Source organism: Rhipicephalus sanguineus, chromosome 1 (genome assembly GCF_013339695.2).
Source record: "Rhipicephalus sanguineus isolate Rsan-2018 chromosome 1, BIME_Rsan_1.4, whole genome shotgun sequence".
NCBI classification, from domain to species: Eukaryota; Metazoa; Arthropoda; class Arachnida; order Ixodida; family Ixodidae; genus Rhipicephalus; species Rhipicephalus sanguineus.
Window position 1 is genome coordinate 66,059,309 of NC_051176.1, and position 20,788 is coordinate 66,080,096.

Below are 20,788 nucleotides of genomic sequence, written 5' to 3' on the forward strand. Positions count from 1 at the left end.
TGCCGATATTCCTCACTACACTTTCCTTCGACGTGCGTTGATTCAAATTTTGTCACTTCCTTGTCACGGGACTTGCTTGTCACGGGCGACCACGATTCTTGCGCAATCGGCGCGGTAATTTGCGACATAGTCGTGAAAACGCCATGATGAATATCTCTAATTACGTACAATTCTTGCGGTTTCCGAAAAATGGGTACGCCATAAATAATGACAACCCACAACATTCCCATATGAACAACTGCCCTCAAGTCGATTACTGCCATCGGCCATACCATGCTGAATGCGCCGGTTCTCGTCAAGTCGATTACTAAAAAGTTGATTAACGAGTTTTTGTTATTAGGTTTATCTTTATTACTTTATCTGTCGCAAAAGTATTTCCGCCTAGTTCGTTTGCGGAGACGACAGGAGCCTGACTGTCATAACATTTCCATGAACAAAATATGTATTGTCTAAAAAAACACCCTGCACAAAAGATAGCTGTGCAAAGAAAAAGGCGGTATTGTCTTGCTATGTCACTCGGTCAAATAAATGTTCTGGCTTCTTGTCTATTTTATGTGTATGTCCGCAAGCCTGCAACGTCGACATGATACATCGAAACTAGGTGGCTGCGTCCGCGTGGTAGATGTATAATCTCTGCTTCATTCGCAGTGTTCTACGCCGAACCATAGGCAATAGTTCCCAGCCAGGTCACATGCTTTACATTATCGCTGACACAGGGCAGGGCCAGGGGTAGTGCCAGAGAGGAGGAGGTTGTCCTCCTGCAACGCCAAAAAGGTGACACTGTATATAGCTAAAGGTAGACAGCATAGTGAAGTTCGGGGGCACTCTTACCACCCTGAAGGACATCTCTTATCGCATCTTCGCCCCAAGGGAAAAAAAAGTGCAGTGGCTTAGCTCGGCTATGCCAGGATATACGTAGTGTTAGCAATGGTTCAGCTGATTATTCTGAGCTTTCCAGATTGTCTAGAATTAGCTTGATTGTCATGCTTAGTGCTGCTCCAATGACACACACACGGTATACGTATTATGTGGCACATGCATATTTATTTTTGCTCAACGTCAGGTTGCTTCTCTATTGCCACAAAGACGGCTCGGTGGTCAGTGAAGTAGCACGCTGCCGTCTCTATGGCCCCAACACAGTAACCGCTAATTGCCAGGCAACTACTTCGGGATCCGATGAGATAAGCTTCTCGGCTCTTCTGCGTCGTCGAGCAGCATGCCATTACCCACCTGCAAACGCCAGTCAGAGGCGCTATCAAGCGGCCCCGGCGCAGTGTCAGACGGCGACTGCACAGCGAAGGCGAATAGCTGCGCGCGCGCTGGCGCCACTGTGTCTACGACGTCACTCCTCTCGAATGCGGCGCAGACCAGCAGCGGCGAGCCGCGCGCGGCGGTGTCGGAGAGCGCGTGAGATGCCAGCTCCGGTGGCCCAGCTGTGTGACATCACTGATCCTCGCGCATGCGCAGCACGGCTCATGACGCTCCACGCGAAATCGGCTCCGGCTAGGCAAGTGTAGCTAACGCTACAAAATCCTGGAGCCATCTTACCGCTCTGTGGTTGTTGAAAAGTTTCCCTGTGCTCATCGCCTTTCCACGCCTTATGAACTGCAGGCCAATGACCTTTACGAGGGCGCTCCACACTTCCGTAACAATCGCGCTCGCCATTCGTGTTTCCGCTCGTCATAACAGCTAAGATGCCGTGTTGCCTTTGTGGTTGCGGGAGTTTGCAAGATGGCTAAGCATGTATCTCGAAGTATAAGCGTTTTTACCCGCTCAGTGGTCCGGATCCCCTATTCTTTCTACGTGCCATTCCGCCCACCTTAAGGCCTTTCAGTTGCTCGGAATTCGTGTCGCTTCGACTTAGATATTTCAAAGCATTTCTTTCACACAAAGAGCTCGCTATGAAATCCGCGCATTTCCGCCACATTCGCTTCTAGGGACTACGTCGGAGCGTCGATGAAAAAAAAATAGAGTTGGAAAGAGTCCGAAAAGCTGGCTTGTTGGGCGAGTTAGCACATAGTACTTGGTAAGGGTATACCAGCAGCCAAAATAATAGCTGGGAGAAGCTTCAGGCAGGGAACAAAAAGAAAGGAACAGGAAGGATGCTTGACTAAGAACTGGCTTTATTTCTTAGAAAACGCGTCCACACAGACCGAATCGATCATGCGTGACAGCACAGCAAGTCACTTGAAGGCGACCTATTTAATTTCGCGCGAGAATCTTTATCTAGACACCAGCGCTTCCCGAGAACACAGCTGGCGCGTTCACACACTTGTCCGGACGAAGTTTGTAGATGTGAAAACCTTCTATGATCTCTCTTTGCTTTCGCGCCTTAGCTTTCCAAATTACTGAAACCTTGACGAATAGGGGAGGGTCACCACGAAGGTTACAATGTATAGGAAGATTGCAACCCCGTGCCTGTGGGAAGCAAATTGATATGCTCACACGTCGTATCATTGATACTTCTGCTTGAATGTCTGGTGTACTTTTCGCCACAGGTAATGGGAATAACATAAACCGCACATGCAGGGGCGTAGGCAGAAATTTTTTTCGGGGGGGGGGCACCTCCTTGATCTGTAGTGGGGACGAGCAGGCAGATGTGGTCGAGTGTCATATTCTGCTCTGTATTCTATGGCAAAAAAAAATTTCGGGGGGGGGGGGGGGGGCACGGGCCCGGTGTGCCCTAACGTGGCTACGCCCCTGCGCACATGTCTCACTACTCCTAAGCCTGTGAACGTGCGCGGTATTGCACTCAGGCCTTTTCGTACCGTGCTACTCGATGCCCATACAGATACAAGCAACAGCCTCTTTAAGACTGTGTAAAATGCCTTGGACGTACGGCATTATAAACACGTTTTTCCTCGCTTGTTCACTATCTGCGCAGTCACTATGGTGTCTGCGAATCGTTTCACTCGCTTGTGCTATGATTTCATCACAGCTGTTCAAGCAGACAGAGAGTAGCCGACCATCAACGCCCTCAACTTGCTGGTAGAAACTGCTTTGCATTTAATGCGACGAACTTTTTTCTAACGCATCGGAAATGCACAAGATGCTTCACAAGTTTCGTACGGGAGCACCATCGTTTTTTTTTCCTTCGACTGTACGTTGAGAAACATCACCACATAGATGGAAGGTTAGTGACAAATTTTAAAAACCTGATGCAATTTTCTAGTGGCGCATCATTAGTGAAACGAAGATGACTAGAGCAGCCTGAAACAGCTGTAGGGCATTATGAATTGCATGTAAAGAGTTGAAGGGAGGAAAACAACTGAAACGGGCATACTTGAGCCGGTTGGTTCATGACTTAAGCAGAAACAGTGCAGAGGAAAAGGACGTAAGAAAGAGGCGGACAAGCGTGCCGTTTTCCATCTCTTTCATACGCTTCCTTCATTTGTCCTCTTTGTGATTGTAATGAGTATGTTGGACCGATCATCACGCTTGTTATGCGTGCCGTGCGAGGAGGAAATGGACGCGGGGACGACGTGGTAAAACACGCACGACGTTTATGACAAAAAGAACAACTATAAAAACGCGTTAAGGAAAAAAAGAGGAATACAGAGACAGTATAAGCAACACTAGAAAAACAATGCACGCGAGTTCAAGAAACACAGTTCGAGGACCTCACGGTGCGATGCTCGGTACGGCGGACGCTGAGGTGCAGGGGCAGGAGGCGGGCGAAAGTTGAGGGGTAGCAGGGTGCGTTTCGGTGTGCGTCGCTGTGGCGATGATGACGCTTGACGGCGTGGGTCCGACTACGAGCAGTCAACCCGCATCTGAGACGCGATGCTCCGTGCATGGATGGTGAGCCTGCTCAGCGGACAGCTTGCGCCCGAGTCGCGATGCTCGGCGCGCCAGTGACCATTCGCCAGGCCACGCTCAATGCTGGGCTGAACAGCTGACCATAGAGACGCCTCGCGGAGATCCACGATGCTCTCGGCAAGGAACAGAACAGCAGGCCAGGCCACGCTCCGAGATGTTGCTGGCAACGCCGCCTCAGGTGGTGGTCGGGCGGCCGCTGCACTGACGGCCGCGTTCCCTGACTGGAACCTGGGTCGCCGGCGTCCGACGCTTCGGCCCGCTGTCTTGCGTCTGCAGCTGCTTCGGCTTGACCCCAGCCACCAAGCACTTAGCCACGTATCCTCCACAAGTGGCCCAATCGTGACACACCACCTCTATGGAGCCCCACAGGTCATCAGCTGATTGGCTGGCCTCACGCACAGAGCTGGCTCCAAATTGCACGCGTCTGACGCCGCAACTTCGTCGTCGTCGACACATTTTTGTTCCATTCATCACAGTGATCAAGATAGAAACATTCTGAAAAGATTTTTTTATATGCTTGCGTCGACCATCGTCAAATTTAATTTCCAAGAATGATATCAGCTACGTCGTGCTTGAGTACCGTCCGACAACTTGAATACTTGTATCAAAGTGAAGAGCAAGTTCTACCACATGACCCGTTTCTGTAGCAGTAACGTTCTAAGCTACCCCAATGTGATCTACGACCCTCATTTGCACGGCCGGATTATCGGCAGACGGAAACAACCAAAGTGGCTGGCTCATAAAAATGACATTTTCCCACTTGGTATTGGCGTGGAAAACACGCAGCTTTTCATCATTATTTTTCGCGCACTTTTTTATTCAGGAACTAAAGAATGTTAGATTACGCATGCACGCGTAAGCTCTTTAGCAGTGTCCCTGCAGGTAAGCAAAGTATTGGGTTTTTGCATGATTGAATAACACTTGCGTACTGCAATCAGGAGCACTCTCTATCCATAAACAGATTCTACCATAGAAATATTATAAATAGAAACGCCAGCAACTATAAAGCAAGGGGCATAACTATGAGAAACTGAAAGCGCACAAGATGAGGGCAGAGAAGAGGCTTGATTTACAAGAGCGCTGCCTTACAAGAATGTTTTATTTCGAAACAGGCAACCCCTTATATGGCAAAAAAATCCGTGACATCACGTCTGCATCACCACGGGTAATTCTTTTCTTTACGCAAGAAAGAGAGCACCTTCCTAGAAAGCGTGATCGACGGTTTGACACACAGTTGTCACCCAGTCTCCCAATCAGTTCCGCTTCAATGATTTCACGGATTAACTGATCACTACTTTTGCTAACAATTGAGCAGGCATAATGTAGCGGACTACACGTGGGAATTTTTCTGGTCATTGTCTGATTATGTATGCAATTTCTGCAGTGCGCGTACACCCCACCCCCCTCTCATTTCAGACATATTGTTGCGATGCTCCCGAAGCCTGTCATTCAGACAACGTACATTCTGACCGACACAGTTGGTCCCACAAGTCAAAGGCAGGTTGTAAATGATTCCTTGCGCACATTCAACGAACTTAGGAATAATTTACAACCTGCCTTCCCCAACGTGCCTTTTCCCGACTCAGACTCACGGCTCAATTTGAGTCTGAGTGAGTCGACTTATGAGTGCGTTAGCATGTAATTACCTTTTTGATTGTGGTATCACGACTCGTTAAGGACAATATCTCACATAATCGGCGCTCTGCGTGGCGCCTTTTGACGTCGTACCTTCAAGAACAAGTTATCCGCGGTTGCAATCAAATAACAATATTTTTATTGAAAGACACGACTCACACGAGGAATTTTATTTGAGAAGTTCCCGGTAAAGAGTTTGCGAGGGGGGGGGGGTGATGTCACGGCATCCACCCTCCGTAACTCACGCCTTTGATATTGAGTTGGCGTATGAACACTAGTACGTTGAAATTCAACAAAAAAAAAAGTACATGTGAGCAGGCGTGAGTAGAACGTGAGCCGAAGTACGGCTGATTGTAATGTTGAAGATGAGTAGATATATAGGACCAGAGGCCAACAAAAAAAGTGAACTCTCTCAGACTCACTCAAGAAACCTATTTCGCGATGCGTGTGTGTGTGTGGGGGGGGGGGGGGGGGCGTGTGTGTGTCGCACACAGTCTTGTGCTTCATCCGCAACACGTTTACAGCGATCAAATAAACGAAAGCTGGAGTAAAATTGAAGCGGCTCATTTGGAAAAATCTCGAGTTCTCCGCAATCAGGGAACGCAACATCGACAACCAAAGAAGACACTTATTAATGTAAGGAAGTTTTATTCCTTCTTCCCGAAAGTAGATTGTCCATGCCCGCTTGCGAACGTTTACACCAGCAGATAGCAGAATATACAATTCGAGGACTTACTGCGTTTATTGCGCCAGCTATCGTGTCAATGCTTCGCGTTCCCAGAGGAATAGCATTCACCTCTTATTTCTGCCCCGGCAGTTTCTTTAACATTAAGAACTTTTAAGTTTTGAAGCATTGGCTAAGTGTTGTTTGGCGGCCTACAAGCGCACCGCCGAAAAAGGCAACATAAAGGCCTACATAATGCGTGTTGCTGGTCGAGTCGGTCGTACATAATTAAAACAAGGTGGAGCGCGAAAGAGACATGGACAACGAGGACGGGCGCAGACTAGGGACTAGTTTTTATTCAGAATATATAACCAGTCCTCAGTCTGCGCCCGTCCTCGTTCTCTTCGTGTCCGTGTCCCTTTTGCGCAGTCGACCTTGTTTTAATTTTAATGAAGGCTTAGAGCGCGAGGTTGGCAATAGCGACAGTTGCAAGGACGACCCACGACCACTTAGGAAAGCTACCTCTGGTGTCTTTGGGAACAGTCACGTATAAAGAAGAGGCCGAATTGGCTTTGAAACGTTATGTTTTAGTCAAATCTTCGCCTGAATGTCGTCATGTACTAGAATTTTGTTAACCAGCCCGACAAAATTCTGGCGAATATGTTTACCTTCAAATTGAAGATTTATTTTAATGTTTCTCCCAAGCCGCACACTATCTGCTGCGCTATTTAGGCGCCCAATACTCACAAACTTACCTGAGGCCTGTTTATTTATTTATTTATTTATTTATTTATTTATTTATTTATTTATTTACAAAATACTGCAGGCCCTAACAAGAGTGGGTGTAGTTACATCCAACAAGTGTGCGGAAATATGCAATACAGATAACTCAAAACATAAAGTACGCTTTCTAGAACTACAAAAGGGAGATTTCAAAACTGCAATTGTAAAAAAAAAATGGGGTGTGTAAATATCCACATCATACGAATCCTACATAAAATATTTACAATGTAGAAATAAAACACCACAGCACGTTAAACGACCATTTGTTGCATCGTCTCAGTGCCCAGCAACGACGCAACGGGAGGAGTTTCCACTTAGTTACTGTGAAAGTGAAAAAAAAAGAAAAGCCAGATTGAAAGGAGTAATTAAGCCAACATGACAATGCCTTGGTTTTTTTTTTTTTTGATACCTTGAATGAAATGTAATCGCCAGGATTGAAAGCGGGTTTCCTGAGCTAAATCAAGAAACTTGATTTTTTGAACTTTTCGCCGACGAGAAACGTTTCCTTGAAGTACATATGGCTCATACCGTTGTTTGCCTCTCCTTCGCAACACTTCTACACCTTAGTCACGACAAACGTCTACTTCGTCGATTCCGTTCATCCCGCTTGTTTGATTCGCAGGACCACTGGTGTGAAAAGCCGGCGCACCTGAGGAACTGGACCACGCAGCAGTGGAGGAACTTGGCGTTGCCGCTGGAGACCAGCGAGGCTGGCATCACGGCACCGAGCAGATGCTACATGCACGGATGGGACGAACTGTCGCGGCTCGTCTCACTGCCCTTTCTCACCAGCGACGATGCCCAGACGTTCAATCAGACCACGCCGCACGTAGCGTCCGTTCCATGCTCCAGCTGGGACTTCGACGACAGCTTTCACGAGAGGACCGTGTCTAGCGAGGTTCGCATACACTGCGTCTCAGTTTATGCGCGTTACGATTCGTGCAATTAAGTTATTCGACTGAAATATTCCAAGCGCGTGCTGTACAACTGAAAGGGTTCGCTTTACGTATCATCTTCCTTATTTTGTTTAGAAATTTAACCTTGGTGAAGCCAGTGACATAGTGTGCTTGTGAACATGTTCAATGCTTTTTTTATATAGCATTGTGTTACATTCCCAGAATTTCAAAAATTTGTGTGCCTGTATAATTTCGCTTTTTGACTGTATTTATGTATTGTATATTCTTGCCCTCCCTGCAATAATCCCTCTTGGGATTGGCAGTATGATTAAATAAATATAATAAATCACTCAATAAATACTGATGAATAATACGGAACTTAGGGCTTGGTCTTCAAATGAAGTACATTTTGGCCTGGTGTTGCACACAATGAAACGAGATGAGAAGTAATTAGAGAGGCAAATCTGCTTACGCGTGCGTGACTACAATAAAACATTATTCTTATGAACTACCTTGGCTGCTTGGCCTATGTACATTTAAGAACTACGACATGGGAAGGACAATAACAGTTGCAATGCTTTTTCGACACATTTCTGTCTAACCTATTTCACAAATGTATTGTCCGCTATGATTTTACTTCCCTCGTGCAGTGGAATGTCGTGTGCGAAGACCTGTGGATGCTGGACATGTCGCAGTCGATACTCATGTTCGGTTTCATGGTCGGCAACTTCGTCTTCTCTCATATGTCTGACTGGTAAGGCTTGTTTGCCTTTGAGTGTTCTGCGAAGGAAAATATGAAGTCTTCTTTTGCAATGTCCGCAGTCTGGGCACTAATAAACTCCGAATACTGAAGACTACTACGCTTTCCTGAGCAAGACCTAAGCAACAGCTCATATCGCAAAATACCGGCATGTAATTCATTAAATAATCAACTTAGTTCTTTATTCTTTGAGTAATTAACTTATGCATTGGTATTTTGTAACACCACCTCGCGTCACAGCGCACGAGGCAAATTGAAGCCGCAACACCCTACTAGGCAAATGTCAGAAAGTGCGCACCCACCATTTTCAGTCTTACTGTTTTAACCAAGGAATGACAACATTAGCTGCCTCTCATTTATTCGTCACATGCCAACGCGGGCCGATATTAGCCATGACGTCGCCAACACTAGGCTAACCATTGCTCATTGCATACAAGTAAATGCGGAACGTCAGGTGCTGGTAGTATGGGATTAAAAACGGTAGGCCAGCCACCGCTCACTGTTCAGCGGTTTTCAGAAATCGCGGGGGTACACTAAAATTTGCTCCCGCACATGGTATAGTTGCTTGCTGTAGCATCTGTGTGCATACTGCTTGCGTTCGTTTTGCACCACCTGTGCGATATGCCTACCTTTTATGGCAACTCTACTGTTCAACTCTACTACCCGGTAACTGATCATTGTCTCCACCCTACGTGGATGCAGGTGTGGTCGGCGGCCAGCCATCTTCACCACGACACTTCTCTCGCTGGCGTCAGGAGTGGCCACGGCTTTCTCTAGCTCATTCGCCTTCTTCAACGGGTTTCGTTTCCTGGCCTCGATAGGACACGGGGGGCTCACAAACATAGCCTACGCGATAGGTATGTGGGCACATAAGCGAGAATACCTGCCGCTGTTTCTTTTACTTTGGTCGAATCGAGGTAAATAGTGCGTAATCTAGTAGTGACATTCGTGACATAGATCACATCCGGAATTTTTTCTGACAGCGGCTAACTTTATGTAGGACACGGCGCATATATTCCGTGAGCTTCAGCCCACGGGTTAATTTTGCTCTGGTGCGGGGTCAGTAAACGTCTGTAAGATGAATTGTACAGACAGATGTGTCTAAAGAGAAGCGGGGAGGCAACTTCGTCATGCTATCAACCGAATAAACTGAATGTAACAGCACAATTAACAGAAATATGAGAGAAAGAAAACGAAGATTGAATTAAAAAGCAATTGAGAAAACTGACTGTAATTGTGAAAAGTCTGGCTCCGAGCTTAGAAAAAAAATAATACAGACTTTAATTCCTTAAACAACTTTAAACTAACAACTGGTCCCTAGACCAACCTCTATACCTCTATATTTATCGCTGTTAGTAGCCAAAACTGCTCACCACCGTATACATTACATCAACAGCTTACTTTGCAAGAACAAACGCATATAAGTATTTATTTGCTTTCTCATAACATAGCCAAATGGAATTGTATAATTCACCCGATATCCCAATCTTGTAAATTGTTTTTCTGAATAGTTTTTTCCAAGCTTAATTTATTACATGTACCTTTAGTTACTCATCCACGTGTCCGCAGTATTTATTAAATAAAATAAATAAATAAACAAAATAATACAACGTTCTCTTACGAGCTACTGTCCGCAAAGGAAGGAAATGTAGAGCAAGCAACGATAAAGACAAGAATAGCGCGTTTGTGCGCACAGAAGTGCGTGCACTTCACATCCAGCGCTGCGAGCGTATTCCTACACCAGCTCAAAAAAAAAATAATAAAAAACGACTCGCTCTGGGTTCAAGCGCATTCTTGCAGCTGTGCGGTCGCAGCCGAGGTCCCGAAATAGTACCTTTGGACACTGGTTCTGTGCCAGCGCGTGTTAACCTACCGCTTTCGACAGCAGCCAGGGCAACCGCACAATGCGTGCTGCCGGTTTTCACGGCTACTATTTAAAAAAAAAAGCTTTTCTTACGTAAGTGCCACGTGCAGTTGACCAAGCCCGTGGTCTCGTTATGAATGCAATTGCTGCCACGTTGGGTCAGTGAAAAAATGCTAGCGGATGAGGAAACATTTTAAGGCGTAAGCATTCTTGGGCAAATTTCCTCAGAAATGCCAACAGATCCCACAAATTATTTCCTTTATGGACAGTACAGATAACGAAACTAGCAAATGTTTTATACAGTTGGCGCAAAAAGAAACCAGGATAGCACAGTCGCCACAACAATAACTGTACCATGTGACAGCGGAAATCTTTGCGTATACCCTCGCACTAGGTTTCTAAAAGAGCGGTGTGCGTGGTGTCCTGTCCCACCGTATTTACTGACACATTAGCCGCAGTGGTTAGCCCTGGTTAATGTCAGATAGCGTTGGCTGATGGAATCCAGAGCTGGATAATTGACGGCTGTTGTCGCACTGGTGTAGCCGTACGTCAGTTAAGTGATACAATAATAAAATAGTGCTTGCGTATGACTTGATAACTACCTATTAAGAAATTTCTGCTTCATCTTTTTTTTTCGACGCAGGATCCACCCATACGCAGTGAATGATATGCTTAATTATATTTCCAATTACATCGGCTAGTTATCACGTTTATCGAAGGAGGATTGGGCTATCAGATGCCTTCAATTTCATTTTTGTTCCTTGGTGATGATGATGATGACGAGTAAACTTCATTTTGGTCCAGAGAAGACGCCGGGGAGACCCCGCGCCACCCGGCTAGTCCCACGTAGGGACCGCCAAGCCAAGCTTGACGGCCCGATCGCGGGCACTCTCGACGGTTAGGGTATGGTCGTTGAGTTCGGGGCGTTGCAAGAGCGTCGCCCACCTCTCCTCGATGGCTTCACACTCCCATAACGCATGGTCCAATGTTGCCGTTGGTCCACAGGCAGGGCAGTCCGCACTGGGATACCTTTCATGGTATACAGCATGAAGAACCGCAAGGTTAGGACGCGGGCTCGTAAAAGCCTAAGGGTAACTGCCCGCGCCCAACTCAAGGCAGGGTGCGGGAGGTGGAACACCCGTCTTGACAGATAGAAGTGTTTCGTTATTTCGTTGAACGTGAGCAAGGGTTCCCCGCGGGGCAGGGGGACTGCGGAGGCGGCGCGTTCAGCGAGTCCTCGCGCGGCCTCGTGCGCGCCCTCGTTAGGGTTCGAGAGAGAGCCCTCAATCGACCCCAGATGAGTGGGGAAACCAAGTGAGAGAATGGGGAGCGACACTTTTGAACATGGCATATTTTTCAGGCTTTCTTACGGGTCCCCCGTATATAAACGTGTGTGTATGATACAAGGTACTGACAGCCAATATAATTTTCCTCGCACAGTCTTTTGAACATCATAGTATATGGGGTGTTTTCTTTTTTAGACAATGCAGATTTTTTTATAAGAATTATGTGACAGTTACGCTCCAGTCATTTTCGCACACGTACTCTATGTCGATGTGGAGATCGCCGTAACTTAAATGATATTGACGAGACTAATTAACAAACATTCGTTAATTAACTTTTTTAATTATTCACTTGAAGGCAGTTGTTTATATCAGAAAGTTGTAGTGCGTGTCATTTTATGGCATACCCGTTTTTTTGTAATCACGAAAGTTGCAAGTAATTCGAGATATTCATAACCGATTTTTAAGGGCGGAATCAAAACTGATCGCGCCCGGCGCGTAGTAAACGCGGCCGCTCGGTTACGTCAGACCGGAACTACCCGTGACAAGGAAGTGACGAAATTTGAATGTCTAGAAAATGAGTTCTCAATAAAGTGCCACGCACTACTGCTGTCTAATATAAACAACTGCCCTCAAGTAAAAACTTTAAAAGTTAATTAACGAGCTTTTGTTAATTATTCTTGTCAATGTCGTTTTAGTTGCACCAAGGTAGTTCCTCCTCGATATACAGCATATGTGCGAAAACGACTGGAGCGTGACTTCCATATTATTTTTATAAACGACCTCTCTTGTCTAAAAAAGAAAACACCCTGTAGATTTCTTCATGTTAATTTCACGGGGATGCTGTCAGTGGTATGTCAGAATTTTTTGTGCCGTTAACCATCAACGTAAAATGTGACTGAACCCGAGATGGTGCTAACAAGGTCCAATCGCTGCATAGGTAAGCGAGCCTCCCGTAGTGTAATACCAAGCCGACTTGTGACCCAGTATGCACCTCTTTCCCAACAGTATGGTAGAATACGCACTTGAATCCAAGTGCGTGGGCACTTGAACAGCGGCTGGCAAATGTGGCACGATAACGGTGCATATTTAGGTGTCATACTTTATAGCACGCATACGCTCGCACTCAGTATACTGGGACCTAACACGTATGAAAGAAAACACGAGGAATCACAATACGCACACAATAGAGTGAGAGGAGACTGTACTTGTATGGGTGTAATGTGGACTGTAAATAGAAGACTACGTAAGTGTCTTCTAAGTGGATTCGAACCCGCAACTGGAGTGTACTAGAACTAGGGGTAGTGATCGAAACGAGCTTCGAAAAGTGAAGCCAAAACAGAATGAAGTCACTTGTGGCGCTGCGATGGGTAGCCTGCAATATGTTGTCATTTAGGAGCCGCGCGCGGCTCCACCAGAATGGCGCAGAGGTAAAATGCCCCTTGCCTCTCAAAATACGCGGGTTCGAGTATTCCAGCCTGATGGTCACATCTGAGGAACATCCTTTCCTGTTCTCATAAAATAACCTTATATTTGGCATTGGTTGTCTTGGTCTTACCATTCAAATTTGTAATGGTATGAAATTTTCCTAGAGAAAAAAAAAACGTGTGTGAATTCCGGCATATCTCGTGACAGTGGGTTGCGCCAAGTGTCTGAGGAACAACAACAACAACAACAACAACATGTGCCTCTTCCGCAGCTATCGAATGTGTGGCACCGGGCAAGCGTGCAATGGTGTCCATGGTCCAGGAGACTGGCTGGGTGTTTGGCCTCATGCTGTTACCGGGCATCGCCTACTTGGTCACCAACTGGGTCCACATACAGCTACTCATAAGCGTTCCACTCGTCGTCATGCTCATCACAGCCTTGTAAGTGCAGCCTTTCGAGTAGACATTTTTCTCGCGCAATAAGTACGTTGTTGATTCTGGCGAGAACTTGCCTGACAAGCGATAGCTGCTGTAATTGACTTTTGTCGTGAGTGATCATCGTCTCGTTAACTATAGCAGACGCACATTATTTCACAAGAGCGTCAAAGCGCATGCAACTTAAAGGCGCCATGGAGTACCCCTCGGGCTCGGTGAAAAAACACATCCTGCGGAAAGCACACACCGTTATAAACAGCTCGGCCAAATAGTGCAGTCGTGCGTGGCAAGGAGACTTTAGAAGCGGGACGCGAAGTCGCCATTTTCTCGGGCACGGTCTTTTCATACACAGGCCTGTGAGTACTCTCTTCGGAGCTGCCGAAGCCTGCTGTTTGGCGTTAAACAACTGATAGTACGCTATTCCCAAATAGCTTGCATTAACCAGGAGTGGTGTTTGGAACAGATGCGCTTTTTGCCACGTTGTGCCGCAACGTGCCATCGCCGTGCTCCATAGTCTGAAACATTACACAGTAACCACATTAGCGCGCACAGCAAACACATCGGAAGAGAGAGATCGTGTTTCATCACGAGGGCTTAAGGTCACGACGCGGGCAGACGTAACTTCTTTCCCCCGTACCATCCCTCCTTGTGTAGCTTCCAGCGCGCTTGTCGGGACGAGAGAATAGAGCAGTAGTAAGTGGTTGTTTGTTTTAGCAATATATACGAAAAGGGTGAAGGAAGAGGAAAAAGAGCAAATGATGGCCGCACTGTAACTGTCTAGCTCGAGTGGCTGACACCTGAACGGCTGCCATCATAGGATGAGGGAGGAGTAAAGGACAGGAAGAAACCAAGGGCTATCTACATATTTACACAGATAGATGTAATGGTTATTTACATATGTACGTACATATAAGGACGTATACCCTCATACTTCGCTTGTGAAGTGACCTCCTGGAAAACGTTTGTCACCCGAGGCGCACACCGGCACTGCTACATCACTGTGAGCAGCTGGCAGCCGAGGCCGGACTGCTCGAGGAAGTCGCACAGAGTTCTATGAGCAACCTCGCACGCTCGGGAGGGGACGTGAGGCCCTAAAGGTAGGAGCGTCTCTGCGCGGTTGGCCGGGGGCCCGTGCACGCCGTACAAGTTGAACAGAGCCTCCCATGGTGCTTCAAAAGCACTGCACCGCAGGATCAAGTGTTCGAGGGTCTCCACTTCACCACAGTGTTGACAAGTGTCCGTATACAGGCGAGTCCGAGGCTTTGCCTGCGCGCTTGCGTCCACGCACACCCAACACGCAACCACCGCCCTTTGTCCGTGTGATATGCAGCGCGCGGTGATTGCGCCAGCCTCTCCCCGCGGACGATGCATGGGTCAGGGCGCTGCTCTTGTAGGTACCGTCGGATAGCAAGACGCATGCCTTCGCTGTTCAGGGGTGCATCGACGGGAAGCAGTAATGTGCACTTGCGGCTAGCTCGTCGGCAACTTCGTTGCAGGAACACCGCAGTGGCTCAGGACGCACTGCAGTCGGACTGTGACACTACTCCTGAGGAGTGCGGCGAGCTTATCGCGCACGAGCGGGGAGCCGTAGCCCTTGCTCTGGATGCGACGGAGTGGGGCGCGTCGCAGTGCACCTTTCCGTGGGGCTGGTGACACCTCTAGAGGAAGGTTGAGTCCCATGCTTACTCAGGTGTCGTCGACGGTGCTCAGGTGTCGTCGAGGACCCCTGATGCGTCATTTGTCTATGTTCGTGACGCTGAAGCGTTGGGATAATGTGACTGTCGCCACACTAAGTGAGCACTAAGTCTGGCAACACCGAGCAGTCGGTGTACATTTGGATATTGACGTGAACAGCGCGTGTAATACACAAGGACGAAGAAACGACGAGGTCAGCGCTAGTCCTCGTCGTTTCTTCGTCCTTGTGTATTACACGCACTGTTCACGTCAATATGGAATACCAACTAGCCCGGTCACACACCTTGCTTCAGTACATTTGGAGATGCCGAAGTTCGTGCACGGCAGCTAGCGTGAGCTGCGACAGTGTGCGACATATCCCTGCAACTCCGCTCGTTCTTGACGGATTCCAGGAATCTTTGCGGCAATGGATTCGTGAAGCAATCAACTCCGGTAGCGAGGCCACTCGATGGTTACCTAGAAAAATAGTTCAGGACCCCTTTAAAGCTTCGCTATAATTCTGCGTAACTGGGCTTTTTTTCACAAGTTTCTAACCACCCATTAGGGCAAGAATGAACTAGAACGCAATCTCGCAACAAAAATTTATGGGCCAATAATTTTATTAAATATAGTCTCTCATTAATCGTCACAAACCGCCATTCCAGGGGCCCGTAGGTCACGTGATTTCGCTTCGCCCTATCAAGTGTAAGTGCGCTTATTTCATATCTAGCGGCGGACTTGCGACAGCATGGGGTCTCTCTCTAGCCAATCACATACACTCGCACGCTTACAGCTTCGCTGTCTGATGGCTTCCACAACGTGGAACTGGCTCTTTTTTTTTGTTCCTACTTTTTGCTGCATTCGAAGTTGTATAGTGGATATGTCTTTAGTGGCATATGACTTTAGTGGCTTTAGTGGCATATACCATGGATATACCTTTAGTGTCTATTTAGTGGAGTCGCTTCCTCTATTGCGCCGTAACGCAGACTAACTGCTCAATTTTCGACCGCATGCTTCACTTACTCTGCTCTATAAACCAAATCACACATCTCGTGCGTACGAAAGCCTCGCACACTATGTGATGAATCATCTGTATGTTAGTGTCAGGCGAGCAAATATGTGTTGCATTTGGAAGTGTTTCGTTCGGAGATTGCGGATTGCATATGCTGTTTTTCTGTTCAGCAAGCTTTTCGACTGCGTACAAATGATGACTGAGGACCCGAACTAGCGAAGTGTCATGATAGGTTGGCAGATGATGCTCAGAAAAGTAATGTACAATTTCATACCACGCGCGCAAGTTTCAAACTGATAGTCATACTTTTGAGGCATAACATACGGACAATCAGAGCAAGTGACCGTGTGTCTCTCCTATTAACGTTTTAGGGTTTCTTTTATAAGGGTAGCATTAAAGAATGGGTACTACATGTTCTATTGCCTACATCCTTATTGGTGTTTTTAGCAAGGCTTTTTTGTCAGTGTTTATTGTCCTGGTGTCCTCCATAGAGACGGAATGTAGGGTGTGGATTGATGGGCTGTCAGGTTTTTGTTGTGGACCTCTGTATCATACATATCTGTTTTGTTTGGTCTCTGTTCACTGGTTTTAAACTGCGGTTTTAATCTGCGATTTCCGCTATTGCATTTAAACCATTTAAGTGTGTTTTGGGTGTATTTTTCAGTGATGTTCAAGGTCTGTGATTGTTCGCCATAGAACGTGCGTCGCCAACTGCGTTGGTGTTTCCTTCCCGGAAGTGTATTTGTAATCTCGCAATAAATTAGCTCTATGGAGGAAATACAACGCTGCGAACCATGTAGGCGGGCCACACTTCAATGTAAGAGAAAGTGTACTCGCTCAATTTATCTTATAGTATGCGTTTTCGTCTATGTTATTTCTTTCATCTTGCTACTTGGATATTCCGCGGCACACAGCGTTGTTTGTCACTTCGTTGCATAGTTTTTCATAACGCGATGTTGTGCTTGAATATTTCTTTCTGCGCAATTTTTTTGCAGTTACCTAGATGAATCACCAAGGTGGCTGTTCATCGCCGAGAGATCTGATGAGGCAGAGAAACTGCTCTTGAAAATCGCCGAAAGGAACAACATCAAAGTCAAGGACATATCCAAAATAGTGCTCCAAACGAAGGAGAAGGTGGAGCTTGTAAGTTTTCTAGTGATCGATGAATTCCTGTTTCGATTTGTCTCCTCCTTGTATAAATATCCCACTACGGTACACGTTTTGCTGTTTCCATGCGCAGTCACGTCAAACATGGGGGCAATATGTTCCAATACTTATGTTACAGATAAAGAGTGATGCATCATCTAAAGATGCCACAACCTCATCGTTGGTGAAAAATATATTTAGAAAGGCTCATATATGACCTAAAACTTGGGGCGCAACACAACTCATATCGGTCAAAACTTTGAAGGCAACTGTTCAGAAATTATCTCTCGTTGGCCGAGTTAATGGGAAATCGTAGTTGCATGACAATATGCACGGTTTTTACGTACTTAACCAGTTAACAAATTGGGTCCATCCGGCTACCTCGTCGAACATCTGGCTCGACTGGCACTGTGTAATAATTTCCCAGAATACATATTTGTTCACAGTGCGGTCGCCGCTGGGACAGAAAAAAAAAGTGCTAGTTGCATGGGTGTACTACACTGTATGCGGCGAAGTTATCAACTGAACTTTTTATTTCTTTGGCAGGAGAGAAAGAAGAGGAAATCATCTATAGTCGACTTGTTCCGGAAGAGGAAAATAGCGGTCATCACGCTGGCTACTTATGTACAATTGTAAGTTGCAGTGTGAACGCGGTACTCCTGCTTACGCTTGATTTTTTTTCCTTCTTCTTCGTCTTTAATCTATCTGAATCGTAGAAACTGCCCCAAGAGTGTGTAACAATGTTTTTTTTAATCATCGTTAAGGAAGCAAAAGCCGCCGAGGGGGTTGGGGGCCTTCATAATTGTAAGATCGGCCGCAAAGCCTTGCTCCTCTTAAACAACAGCTAAGTCGTGGACACTTAACAAAGACCTCCATGTAACAGTACCAACAGTTCTCATACCTTTTATACTAAGACGTAGTGTTAGCATTAGCAATCCCGGAGGCGACCCTCTGGGTGATATGTCCTGGCCACAAGCGCTCAGACGTGTAGTTCGGCACAACAAATGCCACAACTCAAATGACTAACAGTGTGCATGTGGGTTGAGATGTACACACAACGCTGGAATAGCCTTCCTCATTCACTCTCACATTGCTGCTTTTTTTTTCTCTCGTAGCGCCGTTGTAGTCTTGGTGTACTACGATCTCATCTACAAGATCACTGACTTCGGCGGCAATCCTTTTATAAATTTCTTCCTTGTGTCGTTGCTCGAGCTGCCCGTGATGCTGGTCAACGTGCTGCTCATCAACTATGTGCCACGACGCGTCATCTACTACCTGCTCTACATTCCGGCCATCCTCGTTTGTGGTGCACTCATCTTCGTGCCACACCGTAAGTTCGCACTTCTATTCTCATTTGATGGCCTTCCCAAAGATTAGGTCTCAGGCACGGCGCATAGTGAAGGGATCTAAGATTATTTGGCAATCTCCGTATTCGCTATGTATGCGCGCCGCTCGGCACGCGAATACTTTCCAGTTTTCCAAGCACGTTCAGCTACTGAAACGTTCCATATGTCATTCCAACAATTCCATGTTTTCTTAAACAATCCACATGTGTTCCATATGTTTACCCTGTCATCTTAAAGAAACCCATGGAATGTTTCTGAACGGTGAAACATATGAAAGCTTCGGAACGGTTGGCAACGTGCACCCCTGAAGTCGCTTCGGCTGGTTTTCTCTACGCGGGCGGGGGCAACGGCCCCTGAGAACTTCAGCGAAAATCTGGCGGTTCGGTGACGGACACTGCCAGCGACGACGACGTGAAGCTGCTTGGCTGCTCGACAGATGATAATTTTGCTAGGCAAGATGTCTTCAATGCGCTAGGAATCGGGACGCGAAAAGCTTCCAAACCCAACTTCTCGACTATGATAATGAGCGCTCAGTCTACCGCAGGAAAGCGTTGGTGGAAACGGCATGCTGCACACAAGACGAGGGAAGAAGCGGGTGGAAAGCGTGGCTGCTCGTGAGCACGCAATCAAAGACGAAATGTTTGTTCAGGAAAGCGCGGGTGTGGGTATCTCCCCTGATTCTACAATATTGGTGCTGAAATCCGGGAGAAGGCCGACATCCTCCGCGCGGATGGAGGATGAAAATGCTGCTAAGGCATCAATGCGTCCTTCTTGGTGCCACTACCCGACTACTTTTCGAGGCCAGCGAAAACCTCCTACAAGGAACTCTATTGCATTCCGCCGACTTGCAGGAAATCATCGACGGGCTTCGCGACAAAGACTCAGGTCTCGCCGAACTGAACAAAGAGATCGCCGACGTCATTGACGGTGATGAGTTAGGCGAGGAAATGAAAGGCGTTATGTAGTACCATGAGAACTTTACCAAAGCCGTCAGCAGGCTTCGGTCCGCGCTGAACACGCGTACATCAGTTGGCCCTACTGTCATCGAAGCCAACCAGTCGAGGCATGCGGGTACAAGGGACGGATCCAGAATATCCATGGGAGCTGCCCACCAGTGTTGGGGGTAACGCGTTACTCTTTTCGGTAACTTTGTAACGTACTCGTTGCCCTTTAGGAACTGTAACGCGTAACGTACTTACGTTAACATTCTTCCGTAACGTGAAGTGTATAACGTTGCTCGTTACTTTTTATTCCAATTATCCCGGGAGATTTACACAAAACCCATTGGTTTCGCCACTTTCACAGAACTCGCCCCACGTTCTTTTGTCGCAGCGGCGGACTGCTGTCCGCCCGGCAAGCGCTAAAAGTACCATCCAATGCGTCCGTCGAGCGCCTATTTAGCGTGAGTGCGGACGTATTCATTAAGAAACGAGGTAAGCTGTCTGATTGCAGCTCTGAAATGCAGCTGTTGCTTAAATTCTACGAATTTGACATTCAGTTTCGCTGCAGCCTTTGGGTCCGCCATTCAAGCATGCGGTATCGGTTTACATAACACAAGCTATCCTTCAACTGATCGTATACCGATTCGACTGCAAAGGCCGTCGACGTTTATACAGATGGCTCTTATAGATTGCGCGCTTCAGGTTCCGCGTTCATCGCGCTCACCCACACATAGCAGGTGATAAAGGTCGGCAGGTATTCCGTGCTTCACGCTTCCGTCGCTCATGCAACGGAGCTAATCGCATTTTACGAAGCACTACTGTTCATACACAGATCGCGTTACACCGTCCCTGTACATATCTACACGGACTGCCAATCTTAATTATCAATATTTAATTATTAGCTACTCCGACGATGACGAACCCATTTGAAGCATCAAGTGCCTTAATAATGACATCTGCTTGTCTGGTGCAATTCTGAAATTATTTTACGAACCCGCCCACATGGGAATTTTGGGTTATGAATTGGCCGACAATGCGGCATTATCAGGCGCGAACAATGACTGTGTGCGGTATGAAAAATTTTCTACGCGAACCATAAAGCC

At 46.9% G+C, this 20,788-nt stretch overlaps 1 protein-coding gene across 1 annotated transcript in view; it reads left to right on the forward strand.

Moving 5' to 3' along the window:
* LOC119392453 (organic cation transporter protein) overlaps positions 1–20,788 on the forward strand; it is a 96,821-nt gene that overhangs the window by 56,759 nt on the left and 19,274 nt on the right. Inside the window, exons 3-9 of the mRNA XM_037659689.2 lie at positions 7,524–7,799; positions 8,448–8,551; positions 9,260–9,414; positions 13,404–13,572; positions 17,248–17,395; positions 17,945–18,030; positions 18,514–18,728. Coding sequence (XP_037515617.1) covers positions 7,524–7,799; positions 8,448–8,551; positions 9,260–9,414; positions 13,404–13,572; positions 17,248–17,395; positions 17,945–18,030; positions 18,514–18,728 — 1,153 coding nt within the window. The remainder of the gene's footprint in view (positions 1–7,523; positions 7,800–8,447; positions 8,552–9,259; positions 9,415–13,403; positions 13,573–17,247; positions 17,396–17,944; positions 18,031–18,513; positions 18,729–20,788) is intronic.